The 17,373-nt window shown below is 40.9% G+C and overlaps 1 protein-coding gene across 1 annotated transcript in view; it reads right to left on the bottom strand.

Moving 5' to 3' along the window:
- Positions 1-17,373, bottom strand: part of LOC126092879 (cytochrome P450 4c3-like) — a 44,956-nt gene that overhangs the window by 15,148 nt on the left and 12,435 nt on the right. Inside the window, exon 2 of the mRNA XM_049908610.1 lies at positions 8,142-8,342. Within this exon, the coding sequence (XP_049764567.1) occupies positions 8,142-8,333 (192 nt within the window). The 5' untranslated portion in view covers positions 8,334-8,342. The remainder of the gene's footprint in view (positions 1-8,141; positions 8,343-17,373) is intronic.

The following is a 17,373-nucleotide window of genomic DNA, read 5'->3' as shown; positions in this document are numbered from 1 at the left end:
ATGAACCCTCTGCCAGACACATAAATGTTATCTGCTGAGTATCCCTGTTGATATAGATGTAGATGTAGACAGGAATCGCAAAAAATTTTCAAATACGGTTTTACTTTATTTTTCATTACAATGACATTTTGAAACCTGTGCACAGTGAGATCTCTTATTATTCCACACATGATTTTTGTGTTATGAAGGTAGCGCTTGGATCCACCATGGCGCAGTTAGTTGCTTGAAGTGATTTTTTGGAATTAAAATGTTGCAGAGTGTGACTATATCAGCGAAGGCTTGTGTGTAGTTCGGGTTATTGTACGGTATTCAGTCATGGTAATGATGAAACATATGTGTTGTACAGTACTAGAGAGTGATGGCATTGAAGACAGATACTATAACGGACGTAAAATGTGTGCTATGAATGATATTTGAGTGGATGATGTGAGCTATTCTTATTCTTCACTATTTGTCTGCAATGAATGCGATTCATACTGAATGCATTCTTATGGGCAGCACGCACATTCTGGCAAGAACACTGAAGGTTAATGATAGTCAACTCTGTCACCGATGGAAAAAAATCATTCTGATGGTGAGAAGAATACATGTTCCTGATGTACATGTCATGGGCAGTCTTGGGCAATAAACACAGGAACCGACATGTCACTTATGTCTGACATGCACTCCATTTCGACATACTGCTACTACTTGTTGGATGGTGGATGAAGTGAGTTGGGCCACGAAGACGTCATGAAGCGCAGTGCGTGTGACAAAGCTGATTGCTGTCATTGGAAATCAATGGCCCATCTTCACCGAGATGCATCCGTGACCTAGTGTGAGTGAACACTGAACTGTGAAGTATGGATACTCCGCAACTTAGGCTTCGTGTGAACATGTGTGGGTTTTTCTATCAGTGGACCAAAGGCAGTGATTTGTTATATCAGGAGGTGTGCATTTGTTACAGTATTCTGATGTTATTGACGTACCATGTGCCAAGTGTGTTAATTTTAATCATTCATACACCTTAACATTTTTGGAAATTTGATGATTGATATAGACCGACCTTACGTAGCTAGCTCCTTAAATTATTGATTATATAATTACATTTTGCTTCTTTTTAATCAACATTGGTACGCAGCATGCTTTTCAAATATTTTATCGCAAGGGATACATGGTGGTCATTCTTTATCCACAAATTTAAGTACCTTTAATCGTGCTTTGGTGTACCTTTAACCACGCTTGCGTGATTCGACATTTCATTTGATCATGCTAGTACATTTATTTAAGTAGTTTTCGTTTGCAGTCACGATATTATGCACTGTGATTCATTTTTATTAACAGTTTTGTGAAGGTATTGCTCTCCTAATCATTTCGTTTGTATGTAAAACCAATTGCCATCATTTGCATACACAATAAGCACATTTTTATTGTTCCTGCATGCACTAGCTCTGAAACGAATACTAACTACACTTTATGATTAAAATTTATTGTTCTTTTACTCAAAAGCATCTAATTATCTTTTACACTCGTATACACCAATGATTTGTATTTATTGTGAGCTCATGTAAATTTTTAGCTCTTTAATTACTATTTACATAATTTATTTGCTCCTTCATGATAGGCTTTTATGCAATTTTGTATGTAACAATGGATTTTTTTCCGTCACATTTGGATGTGTGTTTTTCACTGCATTTCATATACATGTGAAAGTTTTATTTTTCATTATGTAGTCATGTATTTAATACACTTTGCTTTCAATGTTTCCATTTTTAGGATGGGTATTATAATGAAGTTTGTTGTAGTAATATCTAGTACTTCGTGTGTTTCCTTTTGATTTCGTTAGTCCATTTTACGGACCAGATTAATCATTTTCTTGAGTGTCAAGATACTATTCTAGGAAATGTCAGTTTATTTTACCTTACTTGGTGATTAGACTTTCGTAATTCGTTTATATAAAATGTGTTTGGAATGATGTCTCTTTATGCATATACAGTATGTTAAATTCTCCTTATAAGTTTCGCTGTGTGGAGTGTTTCTTTTCCTCTGTGTCATACTGTAGTGTACTTTAAGTATGATTAAAAGAATTAATATTTGGTTCCTACATTCACAGCCCTAAGTGATGCACTTCAGACAGTTCTAAAATCTGTTACGGTTTTGAGGGCACTGTGAAAGAAAGAAATAAGATTTTTTTTGAAAATGTTTTGAACTATCCTTCCACGGCAAAGCTACTTCCGACGTATTTTCTTTTTGGAAGCTGTGGTGTGAATAGACTGCTCTAGCAGAGCCATCTCTTGTAAGTCATTCTGATCCACATTATCACTTTCTAACTGTCTGCAAAGGTAATAAGCGTCTGAGAAGCAAGTGAGTCGATTTATTCTCTATATTCATCTTGAGATTTGTGTACCTGTCTCTTTCATATGTCCTTTTCATGTTACTCTGTTTGAATGAGACGAGTGATTGTTAAGTTCGAAAGGGAATCCAGTATCTGCTGTATGCTAGAGCAGTTGCAACAACAGTAGTAATTTTCGTCGGAAGGCAGAAGGCACAACTCTTTAACATTACCATACATCACGTGTCTGAACATGTATACAGTTAAGTTGGCAGGAGCGACTGTGATTGTCTTTGGCTGCCCACTCCATACTGAAAGTGGAAGGCACTCTCTGTTCACCTGCTAACTCGCTCAGAATTGACCAGGTGTCCCCCAGACATTCTACTAAGTGGAGGTATTGGAAAGTATCTATTGCGTAACATTTAACCATCTTTATTTGTGCCATTTTGGACATTTGGGGAAAATTATGTTGCTGATTGCAGGGGACGTTTCACAGATGAATTAATTATTTCTTATGCATTTGAGAGCATGTACTTTGTGTATGCGTGAATTGCCCGCCACGTAAGATGTAGTACAAGGAAACTTCATTCTCTCATACAGTTACTAAAATCAAAGTGCTTTCAGTGTGTAAAATAAATTCGTGGATCGTAATTGTGACAAGCATGCGGCTGAACTGCATATTTTTCCTGAGTTTTCGGGATTTGGAAGTAGATGGTTACACTTAGCTTGCATGTCACATTGGCAACCTTAGGATCCAAATTTAGCCCTTATTTAACTTTCAGTAAATGCTGCCATCTTCAGTGCGAGAGTTGATTTCTACCAAGCTGTCTAAATTTAAATTGATTTTTCTTTCGGAAACAAACGGGGTTTCTTTGTGTGAATCATGGCGTGTTACACAATATGTTGCTCTGAGTACAGCGTATTGCAGTTCCTTATTAATTGTTAGATGGATCTTGGTTTTCAGGGCAGACAAATGGTTACATGGTCAACTCTTTCTCATCGTTTCGGAGTAGTGTAATTTATTTTTCGCGGTTTGTGGTCTTAGCCAAACTGAGTTCCTTCTTTCGTTAGTTTCGCAGCAAACACTTACGCCTTCAGTATTCATGGGATATTTGTGCACAGAACTAAATTTCAGTTTTATTTTATTCAGGAAGTTATGGGGTTTATTTGTATCTTCAGTGGCATGCTCAATTGCATGTTGTTCGTAGTGCATTGATTTGCAGTTCCTTATTGTTTGTCGGACGGATCTAAATCTGCGAAACGTATGTAGTACCTACACGTGGAAATTATTTTTCTTTTCATTCACTTTATGGAATTTAGTAGATTTCTCTTCGTTTGCCACTGGCTCCAGGTTGAGTTAAGATCCTCTCTGCTAAGTTGGCAGTTGGCTCCATAGTGGTATCGGCAGTGAAACGCAATGCTTATCTCTGTTTCTCGAGGCATGAAACGAAGTGTGATTATGGAATTTACATACCAATTCAGGCCTCCTTTGGACTCGTATTCGGAAGGATGATGTTCCGGCCATCCTGATTTCAGTTTTCCGTGATTTTCCCAAATCACTTCAGGCAGATGCCGGAATGGTTCCCTTGAAACGGCGCAGCTGATTTCCTTCCCCATCCTTCCCTCATTCGACGGGACCGATGACCATGCTGTTCGGTCTCCTCCCGCAAATCAACCATCCAGCCCCCATCACTACTCAAATTGGTGCAGTGATAAACTTAATTTAACTCTCATATGAAGTAATAATCAAAACGATGTAAAATGTTCATAAGTACTCTTTTATTCCCTTTACGTGGGTGTACATAATTTTTGTGGTGAAAAAATCGTTTGAACTGAATGTTTAAGAGATTATCATTCCTGTATTACTCTCGCATCTCCGCCTTTAATCCATTCGTGGTGGAGTAAGACAAAATTTTTATTAGTGAAATTAGATATTTTGACTATTTGGTTGAAGGAACTGAAGACAGTAAAGCTATTAGTTGCATTTTCCTAGAGCCACTGTCACATTCATCCCATGTATGCTTCAGGATGACAAGTAACAAATTAAAGAGAAGGAGTAAATTACGGTAACGGTTAGATTTTTTACGATACCATAAAGTAAAGACATTTCAGTTAGCGACTGTTCCCAAGATTACAGATTTTTCATATAATGGTGACCTCTGACAAAATCCTGTTATGTGTAAATGTATGTACACAACAACAGTAATTACTCGCATAGTATTTGACTAAAAGTGTCATTTCTGTTATTCTCATTGTGTATTTCTTTTCCTTCTGTGCTATGACTGTTGCAAGTTCTTTCTATGTTTGGTCCAAGTTACACTTTTGGTTTTTCTACCGAAACAAGTGCCCTCTCCTCAGAGTCATCTATGATAAGTTTGTTACCAGAGGGGAGGGAGGACAATCCGTGGCAACACTTCCAATTTGCTCAAAATATTCACTGTTGAAAAATGTAGGTTGAGTATAGAGCATGATGAAATAGCGTTGTTATATCAGCTTGGAACTTTTTGCTGATAGGTAACAATGAATGCATGAGAGGGACTCTAGCAAAGAGTGAGACGATGTCGGAGCATACTAATAGGTGGGACTCGCTGAGTCGAGGTGACATCACTCCATTAATAAAGTCACCGGAGTTGCGAATATGATGCCAGAACTTCTCCATCTAAAGTCTCACTTTTAAGTAGACTCCCTGTCGTGGGAGCTCTCTACAAAATTTATAGACACATCATGCGAAAGTTAGTGTCGCTTTAAGTTTTACGCACTGCTGCGTTCTGAATCAGTTATATACAGTTACTTGCACTCTTTTTGAAGTTGTAATTGAACGACAGAGCATTTAATAATCGTTCACATATCATTACATCATTATGAGAATTTTTAGCATATATAAGGTAGATAATGTGTGCTGAGATAAGAACAAGTAATATGTCACGACCATAATTGCTGAAACTGCTTAATTTTTTATGGTTGACATGCGGTAAAACCAACAATAAAATACACTACTGGCCATTAAAATTTCTGCACCACGAAGATGACGTGCTACAGACGCGAAATTTAACCGACAGGGAGAAGATGCTGTGATATGCAAATGATTAGCTTTTCAGACTATTCACACAAAGTTGGCGCCGGTGGCGAACCCTACAACGTGCTGACGTGAGGAAAGTTTCCAACCGATTTCTCATACGCAAACAGCAGTTGACCGGCGTTGCCTGGTGAAACGTTGTTGTGATGCCTCGTGCAAGGAGGAGAAATGTGTACCATCACGTTTCTGACTTTGATAAAGGTCGGATTGAAGCCTTTCGCGATTGCGGTTTATCGTATCGCGACACTGCTGCTCGCGTTGGTCGAGATCCAATAACTGTTAGCAGAATATGGAATCGGTGGGTTCAGGAGGGTAATACGGAACGCCGTGCTGGATGCCAACGGCCTCGTATCACTAGTGGAGATGGCAGGCATCTTATCCGCATGGCTGTAACGGATCATGCAGCCACGTCTCGATCCCTGAGTCAACAGATGGGGACGTTTGCAAGACAACCATCTGCACGAACAGTTCGACGACGTTTGCAGCAGCATGGACTATCAGCTCGGAGACCATGGCTGCGGTTACCCTTGACGCTGCATCACAGACACGAGAGCCTGCGATGGTGTACTCAACGACGAACCTGGGTGCACGAATGGCAAAACGTCATTTTTTCGGATGAATCCAGGTTCTGTTTAGAGCATCATGATGGTCGCATCCGTGTTTGGCGACATCGCGGTGAACGCATACTGGAAGCGTGTATTTGTCATCGCCATACTGGCGTATCACCCGGCTTGATGGTATGGGGTGCCATTGGTTACACGTCTGGGTCATCTCTTGTTCGCATTGACGGCACTTTGAACAGTGTACGTCACATTTCAGATGTGTTACGGCTAGTGGCTGTACCCTTCATTCGATCCCTTCGAAACCCTACATTTCACCAGAATAATGCACGACCGCATGTTACAGGTCCTGTACGGGGCTTTCTGGGTACAGAAAATGTTCGACTGCTGTCCTGGCCAGCACATTCTCCAGATTTCTCACCAATTGAAAACGTCTGCTCAATGGTGGCCAAGCAACTGGCTCAACACAATACGTCAATCACTACTCTTGATGAACTGTGGTATCGTGTTGAAGCTGCATGGGCAGCTGTACCTGTTCACGCCATCGAAGCTCTGTTTGACTCAATGCCCAGGCGTATCAAGGCCGTTATTACGGCCAGAGGTGGTTGTTCTGGGTACTGATTTCTCAGGATCTATGCACCCAAATTGCATGAAAATGTAATCACATGTCAGTTCTAGTATAATATACAGGGTTATTACAAATGATTGAAGCGATTTCACAGCTCTACAATAACTTTATTATTTGAGATATTTTCAAAATGCTTTGCACACACATACAAAAACTCAAAAAGTTTTTTTAGGCTTCAAAAACGTTCGATATGTGCCCCTTTAGTGATTCGGCAGATATCAAGCCGATAATCAAGTTCCTCCCACACTCGGTGCAGCATGTCCCCATCATTGAGTTCGAAAACATCGTTTATGCGAGCTCGCAGTTCTGGCACGTTTCTTGGTAGAGGAGGTTTAAACACTGAATCTTTCACATAACCCCACAGAAAGAAATCGCATGGGGTTAAGTCGGGAGAGCGTGGAGGCCATGACATGAATTGCTGATCATGATCTCCACCACGACCGATCCATCGGTTTTCCAATCTCCTGTTTAAGAAATGCCGAACATCATGATGGAAGTGCGGTGGAGCACCATCCTGTTGAAAGATGAAGTCGGCGCTGTCGGTCTCCAGTTGTGGCATGAGCCAATTTTCCAGCATGTCCAGATACACGTGTCCTGTAACGTTTTTTTCGCAGAAGAAAAAGGGGCCGTAAACTTTAAACCGTGAGATGGCACAAAACACGTTAACTTTTGGTGAATTGCGAATTTTCTGCACGAATGCGTGAGGATTCTCTACCGCCCAGATTCGCACATTGTGTCTGTTCACTTCACCATTAAGAAAAAATGTTGCTTCATCACTGAAAACAAGTTTCGCACTGAACGCATCCTCTTCCATGAGCTGTTGCAACCGCGCCGAAAATTCAAAGCGTTTGACTTTGTCATCGGGTGTCAGGACTTGTAGCAGTTGTAAACGGTAAGGCTTCTGCTTTAGCCTTTTCCGTAAGATTTTCCAAACCGTCGGCTGTGGTACGTTTAGCTCCCTGCTTGCTTTATTCGTCGACTTCCGCGGGCTACGCGTGAAACTTGCCCGCACACGTTCAACCATTTCTTCGCGCACTGCAGGCCGACCCGTTGATTTCCCCCTACACAGGCATCCAGAAGCTTTATACTGCGCATTCCATCGCCGAATGGAGTTAGCAGTTGGTGGATCTTTGTTGAACTTCGTCCTAAAGTGTCGTTGCACTGTTATGACTGACAGATGTGAGTGCATTTCAAGCACGATATACGCTTTCTCGGCTCCTGTCGCTATTTTGTCTCACTGCGCTCTCGAGCGCTCTGGCGGCAGAAACCTGAAGTGCGGCTTCAGCCGAACAAAACTTTATGAGTTTTTCTACGTATCTGTAGTGTGTCGTGACCATATGTCAATGAATGGAGCTACAGTGAATTTATGAAATCGCTTTAATCATTTGTAATAGCCCTGTATTTGTCCAATGAATACTCGTTTATCAGCTGCATTTCTTCTTGGTGTAGTGATTTTAATGGCCAGTAGTGTACTGTCTCCACAATTAGCGGAAAACTACCTTTGAAATTTACTATTAAAATTTTCGCAAGGAAAGAATCATTAAAATTAACTGAATCCACGAGTACCTTTAGAATGGCATCGATGACTTTAAGCTGTGCAAGGTCTGCCATGGTGACGTGTCGTAAGTAGTCGCCCCCAGTTCCGAAGCAGTCGTCCAGCTCACGCTGCGCCAGTTCTTGCCACTCTGGGTGGAGTCCGAGCAGAGTCAGTGCGTAGCCCATGGTGCTAGTAATGGTCTCGACGCCAACCGTCGCCATTGTCGCTGCCTGAGAGGAGAAAAAGCTGTGAGAAGTCACACCATCACACATGTCACAGAGCAAAGTTACAGACCAGCAGATACTCTTCTACTTCATATAACACATACTAGATTACTCAGCTCATTTGCTTGTATTAGATCGAGGAACAAGAAGTGCTCAATTTTGTACTGTAGAGTGTGACAGTGACTGTGTGAGGAGGAAAATTTGTTTAGCAAAGTAGTCTTCTTTTGCTGCTGTTTGCCTCACAATGGGACCCATAAAATACTTATGATAACAGCGGAAGGATTCCACTTTCTCGAAAGAAAGGGGTAACGCAGCACCTTTTTTTTTTAAATCGCCAACTGATCCCTGAAACATTTTCTACTTGGCTGTAAAAAGATCTATTTAATTATGCTGAAATCTGCTTACTGAATGTAGATCATCTTGGAGAGCAATTTGTGTATTTTTATCACTGTTGTTATTGACGTATGGGCTGTGCAAACCCTCTAATACAGATCCTGTTGAGTTTATGGGCTTCGAGCTCTGTAATCCGTGCTAAATTTCATCTTCCTTTGTACCGTTTGTCAGACAATTCTAAGACAAAAAAGGAGTCACCAAGAGGGAGTTATACAAATTGGCCACAAATTGGTATTCATTCAGGTATCGAGGGCAAATGCAGAATTGTAAATTTTGGCAGCCGATGGATGAAGGTGGGATGCTGCAGCGCAGTTTCACAGCGCAGCTGGAAAGGATAGTAAACAATGCACATGGCCATAGCAGGGTGTCAATTCTGGGCGAATTTCATTCCGTGTACTCAGTTGGATAGTAGCTACGCCTCGCAGACAGACCCGTGAATAATACACGCTGATGTCAACATGTGAGGGAGGACATCAGAATTTGCCTCGATATCCCTAAGGAGGACATCTAGCAACGAGTGCCAAGCCGAATGACTGTTCTAAATCCTCGCACAAACGAAAAAATGGCTGACATCGAAATAAGTGTCCAAGGAATAGAAAAGCAACTGGAATTACTCAACAGAGAAAAGTCCACTGGACCTGACGGGATACCAATTCGATTCTACGCAGAGTACGCGAAAGAACTTGCCCCCCTTCTAACAGCCGTGTACCGAAAGTCTCTACAGGAACGGAAGGTTCCAAACGATTGGAAAAGACCACAGGTAGTCCCAGTCTTCAAGAAGGGTCGTCGAGCACATGCGCAAAACTATAGACCTATATCTCTGACGTCGATCTGTTGTAGAATTTTAGAACATGTTTTTTGCTCGCGTATCATATCGTTTCTGGAAACCCAGAATCTACTCTGTAGGAATCAACATGGATTCCGGAAACAGCGATCGTGTGAGACCCAGCTCGCTTTATTTGTTCATGAGACCCAGAAAACATTAGATACAGGCTCCCAGGTAGATGCTGTTTTCCTTGACTTCCGGAAGGCGTTCGATACAGTTCCGCACTGTCGCCTGATAAACAAAGAGCCTACGGAATATCAGACCAGCTGTGTGGCTGGATTGAAGAGTTTTTAGCAAACAGAACACAGCATGTTGTTATCAATGGAGAGACGTCTACAGACGTTAAAGTAACCTATGGCGTGCCACAGGGGAGTGTTATGGGACCATTGCTTTTCACAATATATATAAATGACCTAGTAGATAGTGTCGGAAGTTCCATGCGGCTTTTTGCGGATGATTCTGTAGTATACAGAGAAGTTGTAGCATTAGAAAATTGTAGTGAAATGCAGGAAGATCTGCAGCGGATAGGCACTTGGTTCAGGGAGTGGCAACTGACCCTTTACATAGAAAAATGTAATGTATTGCGAATACATAGAAAGAAGGATCCTTTATTGTATGATTATATGATAGCGGAACAAACACTGGTAGCAGTTACTTCTGTAAAATATCTGGGAGTATGCGTGCGAAACGATTTGAAGTGGAATGATCATATAAAATTAGTTGTTGGTAAAGCGGGTAACAGGTTGAGATTCATTGGGAGAGTCCTTAGAAAATGTAGTCCATCAACAAAGGAGTTGGCTTAGAAAATACTCGTTCGACCTGTACTTGAGTATTGCTCATCAGTGTGGGATCCGTACCAGGTCGGGTTGACGGAGAAGATAGAGAAGATCCAAAGAAGAGCGGCGCGTTTCGTCACAGGGTTATTTGGTAACCGTGATAGCGTTACGGAGATGTTTAACAAACTAAAGTGGCAGACTCTGCAAGAGAGGCGCTGTGCATTGCGGTGTAGCTTGCTGTCCAGGTTTCGAGAGGGTGCGTTTCTGGATGATGTATCGAATATATTGCTTCCCCCTACTTATACTTTCCGAGGAGATCACGAATGTACAATTAGAGAGATTCGAGCCCGCACGAAGGCTTTCCGGCAGTCGTTCTTCCCGCGAACCATACGCGACTGCAACAGGAAAGGGAGGTAATGACAGTGGCACATAAAGTGCCCTCCGCCACACACCGTTGGGTGGCTTGCGGAGTATAAATGTAGATGTAGATGCATAAGGGCGAGAGGTGAACCAACGCGTTACTGATCTGCTCATTTGTGAAGCTCTTTCTCTTGAACATATCATTCAGTTTTTCAGAAAATATAACCATTTGAAAAGTGAGGGTTTCAGAGACTTTACTGCTCTCATACAGATATGATTTTATAAGTGTAGACTGAAATGGAGAGCGAAAATTTGTGAGAAGGTTGGGAATCGATCTCCGGTTTCCTGCTTTCTACGCTGGTGCGTTAACTGCTAAACCTCCTACGCACAGTGGTGCACACAACTGCACTGATTACCCTGACACGCCTGCCTCCTCGATCCAAATTGTCACTGCAGCCCCAGTCTACTTTAAATTCTCCCTTAGACACGAACAGAACTGCCGAGGCTCTCCATGTTCTAGAATAACACCTCATCATCGAATGTAAATGGGGGATTTAGCCCCAAATACAGGAGCAACTACTTATATGTACAAATGAAATGACACAATTTCAGAAAATTTACTTGTCTCATACAAATAGATTTCATGTATATAGATTGGGGGGGTGCGATACCGGCCTTGGTAAAAATTTTCACTCACTGTTTCAGTCTATACACATAAAATTACATATAATCATCTGTTTGTCTGTACATGTACACAACATCTACCTTTTAGTCTTAAATTTTATGTATATGAACCCAAGTCCGCTGCTTCAATGTAATTCCGTTATTGCGATGAGCCCATTTCGGGAACAGGTGCTACTGTCAAGCTATGTCCAGTTATTCGTGACTTCCACATCACATTGGTGGATACTGCAGCTTGTGTTAAATTCCTGTCTGTGACTTTGTGATCTGTGTTTTCAACAGCTTGTTGGTCCTTTTTAACAACAGTGGGTGCTGTCCAAGGTACGAGTATTTAGTTTGTATTTGTATATGAAGGAATTCCTGAGAGCAAATTTGTAATTTGGAAGTCAAGAGTAATTAGGCATAACTTGACGATGGCAACTTAAACTGAAACAGGCCTATTTCGGTAAGGAAATGAAAAATATTGTACACTTGGAAAGACGGCGTCGATTTTGATCAGATGACGGCATATGCGACCTGGGGGATAGTAGATGTACATATGTTGTTGTTGTTGTTGTTGTCTTCAGTCGTGAGGCTGGTTTGATGCAGCTCTCTATGCTACTCTATCCTGTGCAAGCTTCTTCATCTCCCAGTATCTACTGCAACCTACGTCCTTCTGAATCTGTTTAGTGTATTCATCTCTTGGTCTCTCTATGATTTTTACCCTCCACGCTGCCCTCCAATACTAAATTGGTGATCCCTTGATGGCTCAGAACATGTCCTACCAACCGATCCCTTCTCCTTGTCAAGTTGTGCCATAAACTCCTCTTCTCCTCAATTCTATTCAATACCTCCTCATTAGTTATGTGATCTACCCATCTAATCTTCGGCATTCTTCTGTAACACCACATTTCTAAAGCTTCTAGTCTCTTCTTGTCGAAACTATTTATCGTCCATGTTTCACTTCCATACATGGCTACACTCCATAAAAATACTTTCAGAAACGACTTCCTGACACTTAAATCTATACTCGATGTTATCAAATTTCTCTTCTTCAGAAACGCTTCCTTGCCATTGCCAGTCTATATTTTATATCCTCTCTACTTCGACCATCATCAGTTATTTTGCTCCCCAAATAGCAAAACTCCTTTACTACTTTAAGTGTCTCATTTCCTAATCTAATTCCCTCAGCATCACCTGACTTAATTCGACTACATTCCATTATCCTCGTTTTGCTTATATCCTCCTTTCAAGACACTGCCCATTCCGTTCAACTGCTCTTCCAAGTCCTTTGCTGTCTCTGACAGAATTACAATGTCATCGGCGAACCTCAAAGTTTTTATTTCTTCTCCATGGATTTTAATATCTACTCCGAATTTTTCTTTTGTTTCCTTTACTGCTTGATCAATATACAGATTGAATAACATCGGGGAGAGGCTACAACCCTGTCTCACTCCCTTCCCAACCACTGCCTCCCTTTCATGCCCGTCGATTCTCACAACTGCCATCTGGTTTCTGTACAGATTGTAAATAGTCTTTCGTTCCCTGTATTTTACCCCTGCCACCTTTAGAATTTGAAAGAGAGTATTCCAGTCAACATTGTCAAAAGCTTTCTCTGAGTCTACAAATGCTAGAAACGTAGATTTGCCTTTCCTTAATCTTTCTTCTAAGATAAGTCGTAGGGTCAGTATTGCCTCACGTGTTCCAACATTTCTATGGAATCGAAACTGATCTTCCCCGAGGTCGGCTTCTACCAGTTTTTCCATTCGTCTGTAAAGAATCCGCGTTAGTATTTTGCAGTTGTGACTTATTAAACTGATAGTTCGGTAATTTTCACATCTGTCAAAACCTGCTTTCTTTGGGATTGGAATTATTATATTCTTCTTGAAGTCTGAGGGTTTATCGCCTGTCTCATACATGTTGCTCACCAGATGGTAGAGTTTTGTCAGGACTGGCTCTCCCAAGGCTATCATTAGTTCTAATGGAATGTTGTCTACTCCCGGGGCCTTCTTTCAATGCTCTGTCAAACTCTTCACGCAGTATCATATCTCCCATTTCATCGTCATCTACATCCTCTTCCATTTCCATAATATTGTCCTCAAGTACATCGCCCTTGTATAGACCGTGTATATAATCCTTCCACCTTTCTGCTTTCCCTTCTTTGCTTAGAACTGGGTTTCGATCTGAGCTCTTGATATTCATACAAGCGGTTTTATTCTCTCCTTAGGTCTCTTTAATTTTCCTGTAGGCAGTATCTATCTTACCCCCTAGTGAGATAAGCCTCTACATTCTTACATTTGTCCTCCAGTCATCCCTGCTTAGCCTTTTTGCACTTCCTGTCGATCTCTTTTTTGAGACGTTTGTATTCATTTTTGTACAGACAACTGTTAGGAATAGCATAATGGGATAGCTACCACAGCGCCATTTGGTGTACCGTTTAATAGGGAATGCTCACAGCCAGTGTGATGCAGACGTGTGAACCAAGAAGGTAGCCATGCCACGGAGTCGCACTTGTACATCCCACAAGCAACTGAGTGATTTTGAAAGAGGTCAAATTGCGGCATTCTGAGTGGTGGGATGTTCCTTTCGGAGACTTGCCGCACAAGTTGGGCATGCTGCATCAGTTGTGCAAAGTCGCTGGTTTCAGAGATCGTGTGAACATCCTCACACCTGCAGACGATATTCTGGACGTCCACGCAGCTCAGATGTGCATCAGGATCGCCGTATTGTAAGGGCGGCAGTGGCAGATCGTGCGCTACCACAGCTCAAACAAAGAGGCTTGTGAGCCCAGACGTGTTACACGAACTGTTGCGAACCGTTTATTAGCAGTGGGACTACGAGCGTGAACTCCTCTAGCTCGTCTTCCAATGACGTCACAGCATCGAAGTGCACGGCTCCACTAGTACAAGCAAATAACGGTCGTTTGAGTGTATGACGTAGACCTGATGAGTAGCGCTGTCTCACAGAGTGTATTCGTCCAAGACACAGTCGCCGCACCACAGGCCTTATGGTCTGAAGTGCGATCAGCTACAACTCTCGTTCACCTTTGGTGTTTCTGGAGTGTGCGCTAACGAGCAGTCGGTATGCGCAGAATACTGTTAGACCTATGGTGACCAACTCTCCCGTATTTCCCAGGATCTCCCGTATTTAGAGACATTTTTTCATAATCTCCCGGCTCCCGTCTTTTCAGGTTCAGTGGCCGTTTATCTCCCGTTTTTAACTTTATTTTTCTTATCACGTACCGGTATGTAAAGATATTTTTCAATCATTTAAATTTTGCACGCACTTTCAGGATTCGTTGGTAGACACCAGAGACAACTAATTCTATATCGACCTTCGACCATAGATGTCGACATTAGGTCTATCGATATCTTTCAAATGATCGTCCGACGCTTGGCGGTTAGATGTGACTTTGTTTCTGTGCCAGTGCTTACTGTGAATCGACGTTAACTTGTTCACGATTTTGTGATGGGCAGCGAAGACGAAGCTAAAACGCCACCAAAAAAGAAAACAAGGTATATGTGTACATATCTTGCGAAATGGAAAGCTTTATATTCCTGGAATGGACCAGCACGGTCAAATGCTTATAAAGCAAACTGCTAAATTTGCAAACGGGAGTTTAGCATCACGCATGGCGGCAAGAACGACTGTTTACAGCACCAAGAACGGTAATATATATATATATATATATATATATATATATATATATATATATATATATATATATATATAGGAGGTTCGACTGTGCTATCAAACCTTCGAAAAACGTGTACAGTGAATCTAATGTGTCAAAGAAAATATCTTGCGGACGAACTAAAGCTGAAATGATGATAATGAACGTACTGGCCCCATTTTCTGGAAGTTTTAAATGACCCCAAGAAGTGTTTCATGTTCTTTTCTTTAGCAACAGATGCCTCCAATCACCTAAACAGGAAAATGTTTCCAATTGTCATACTTCATGTACTTTATAATGCAATGAAATGTGCTTTCAACTGCTTACAATATGTAGATGTTGAGTGTTGGTGTTAAAAATATATAGTCACTTTTCCTGTTCTGCCAAACGAAGGGAAACGTAAAATCGTTTTTTGAATTTGTTGATATGGAATGGTCTGAAATCTTGCGACATGTGAATACTAGATGGTTATCTCTCACTCCTGCTGTAGAAAGGCTTTCAAAAATGGGGAGCCTATAAAAAACTGTTTTAAAAGCATAGATGAATCAGACTGTCCTAAAGTTCTGAAAAAGTCTTTTTGCAATGAAATACGGAAGTAGAAACAACTGTTCAAGCTTATATTAGTTTTTTGTGAATATTGGAAATGTTTTCATTCAAAAAGCAAAGTATTTGGATAATTCCGACCTTAGCATTATGGAATCTCATGAAGCTATAAACTTACTAATTCGTAAAATTAGATAGAGAAAGGAAGATAGGTTTTTTGTAGTGGTACTCATCAATTATTAGCCTCTGTTCTTGATTTAAATTTGAAATCTAGTAGTGAGAACAGCTTCATTGAATTCTATGATTGTTTATATTCTTACTTAGGTAGTAAATTTGTTAATAGTTTAAAAAGTTTAATCCCACTATGTCTAAAAAGGGAATTGACATTCAATGACATGCATGAAGTTGTAGAATATCTTAAGCTGGATTGTATTAATGAAGATGAATTATGTGAGGAGTTTTGTAGTTCTAATGATACAATTAAATGTGCTGTCTCTTTAGATGGTAATGTTAGCCGGAAATGGATACAGGTTTTTACAACTTTGAAATCAAATAATGTTAATTTTGATAACTTGGGTAAGCTGGTTTGTTTTTTTTATGAGTATACTAGGAAGTAATGCTCTCACTGGGAGAGTATTTTCTCTTATGAATAATAAGTGAACTGATGTAAGGAACAGAGGTAGCACAAACTTCATCAAATCTTAACTACAAGTTGTCATGAATTTTCCTTATTCGTGTAGTGAATTCCTTGAATTTTCTAAAATTCATGTAAAACTACTGACTGAGGCAAAATGTTGCAAAATATGTATAAGTAATTGTGATGTGTAAATAAATAGCCTACTTTCACAAATACTGCTTTGGTTTTTTGCGAAATTTTACCGTGCTGTTAATCTCTCTTATTTTTGTCAAGGATATAAGAATCTCCCTATTTTCATTTAGAAAAGTTGGTCACCCTAGTTAGACCCCTTCTTTTGCCTATCTCGCAACAGGAAGAGAACGCGTTGTTCAAACAGGATAATGCTCACCCACACACTGCCTGTGAAACTCAACGTGTTCTGCAAGACGTACAGCAGTTTCCGTGGCCAGCACGATTTCCGGAGTTGGCTCCAATCGAGCACGTGTGGGATACGATGGGACGAGAATTGACTGAAGCGTCTTCTCAACCTGAAACTGTTACAGAACTATGTGAACAGGTCGGGCAGGCGTGGCATAATGTACCCCAGGACAGTATCCTCCATCTGTACGATCGACTGAATGCCAGAGTCAGCGTCTGTATTGCCACCTGTGGAGGCTACACAGTATACTAATATGGGTGTTTCAGCATAGGTCGATACCTGATGCCTTAGAACCGCTTTTGGTATTGATCTGTAAATGTATCATTTCATGTACTCCATGTACATTGTCGCAACATTAAATCTTCAGTCAACTGGAAACCTTTAAAAGGGTGTACTAATTTTTCTTTCCGTCAGTGTATATTTAATTTTGTTACAAGACTTATATCACGCTGTGGACCCAGAAGAACGTAAAAAAGAAAAGTCTTTGTTTCACTAATTTCCAGAAGCCAAATTGAGCTGTTTTTAAAAGTTTACTCCCTCAAAGGTAGTTAAATATTCTAAGCTACTATATAAAAGTTTTCGAAAACACAGAAAGGAAGGAGATTGGTCCATGATGAGAGAGCCCATGCTCATCTCCTTTTTTTATGCTGTAACGGCACGCTTATAATGACTGTATTAATTTACCTAGGTAAACTACCGGTCTAGTTGTCCAGGGTTGTTGTTTAATGTCGAGGCAGCTAAGAACACAACC

This window comes from Schistocerca cancellata, chromosome 7, assembly GCF_023864275.1.
Source record: "Schistocerca cancellata isolate TAMUIC-IGC-003103 chromosome 7, iqSchCanc2.1, whole genome shotgun sequence".
In the NCBI taxonomy this organism is placed as follows: domain Eukaryota; kingdom Metazoa; phylum Arthropoda; class Insecta; order Orthoptera; family Acrididae; genus Schistocerca; species Schistocerca cancellata.
Note: the sequence above shows the minus strand (reverse complement) of the source record. Positions and strands in the feature narration are given on the sequence as shown.